At 44.4% G+C, this 786-nt stretch overlaps 1 protein-coding gene across 1 annotated transcript; it reads right to left on the bottom strand.

Moving 5' to 3' along the window:
• Positions 1-7: 7 nt before the first annotated feature.
• LOC110440726 (40S ribosomal protein S4-like) lies at positions 8-772 on the bottom strand (the record flags this gene model as incomplete). Its single annotated transcript, XM_021483875.1, has 1 exon — positions 8-772. A coding segment is annotated over exon 1 (765 nt), but the record flags the coding sequence as incomplete, so codon positions are not given.
• Positions 773-786: the final 14 nt, after the last annotated feature.

The raw sequence follows: 786 nt of genomic DNA, 5'->3' as shown, positions 1-786 counted from the left end.
CTTGTCTTCTGCGGTCTCTTTCTTCAGTAATGGTTAACTTGACACCCTTACCCTTTGGAAGAGAAATCCAGGTTTGGCTACCGTTACCGATAACGAAAACGTTTGAGGAACGAGTGGCGAAAGTACGTTCAAGAGAGTCCTTAACGTGAATGATATCGAAACCACCTTGGTGACGTTCACGGTGAGTGATAACACCAACACGACCGACGTTGTGACCACCAGTAATGCAGCAAAGGTTACCTGGTTCGAACTTAATGAATTCGGCAGCCTTACCGGTTTCAAGATCGAGCTTGACGGTATCGTTAACCTTGATTAAAGGATCTGGGTAACGAATAGTACGACCATCGTGGGTGACCATGTATGGAATACCCTTGGCACCGAGTTGAACCTTCTTGACCTTGCAGAGCTTGTACTTAGCTTCTTCAGCAGTGATTCTATGGATAGTGAAACGACCCTTGGTATCGAAGAGAAGACGGAAGTTTTCACCAGTCTTTTCGATAGTGATGACATCCATGAAACCGGCTGGGTAGGTAGCATCAGTTCTGACCTTACCATCGACCTTAACAAGACGTTGCATAAGGATACTAACAACTTCCTTCTTAGTTAAAGCGTACTTTAATCTGTTACGGATGAAAACCATAAGTGGTAAACATTCACGAGTCTTGTGTGGACCAGCACTTGGTTTTGGAGCCCAAGTACCAGTAAGTTTATCTAACATCCAGTGGGATGGGGCATTGAGACGCTTTAAATGATGTTTTGGACCACGTGCCATCTTGCAAATTTAAT

Source organism: Mizuhopecten yessoensis, unplaced genomic scaffold (assembly GCF_002113885.1).
Source record: "Mizuhopecten yessoensis strain PY_sf001 unplaced genomic scaffold, ASM211388v2 scaffold702217, whole genome shotgun sequence".
Classification (NCBI taxonomy): Eukaryota; Metazoa; Mollusca; class Bivalvia; order Pectinida; family Pectinidae; genus Mizuhopecten; species Mizuhopecten yessoensis.
This window is presented reverse-complemented; position numbering and strand designations above follow the sequence as displayed.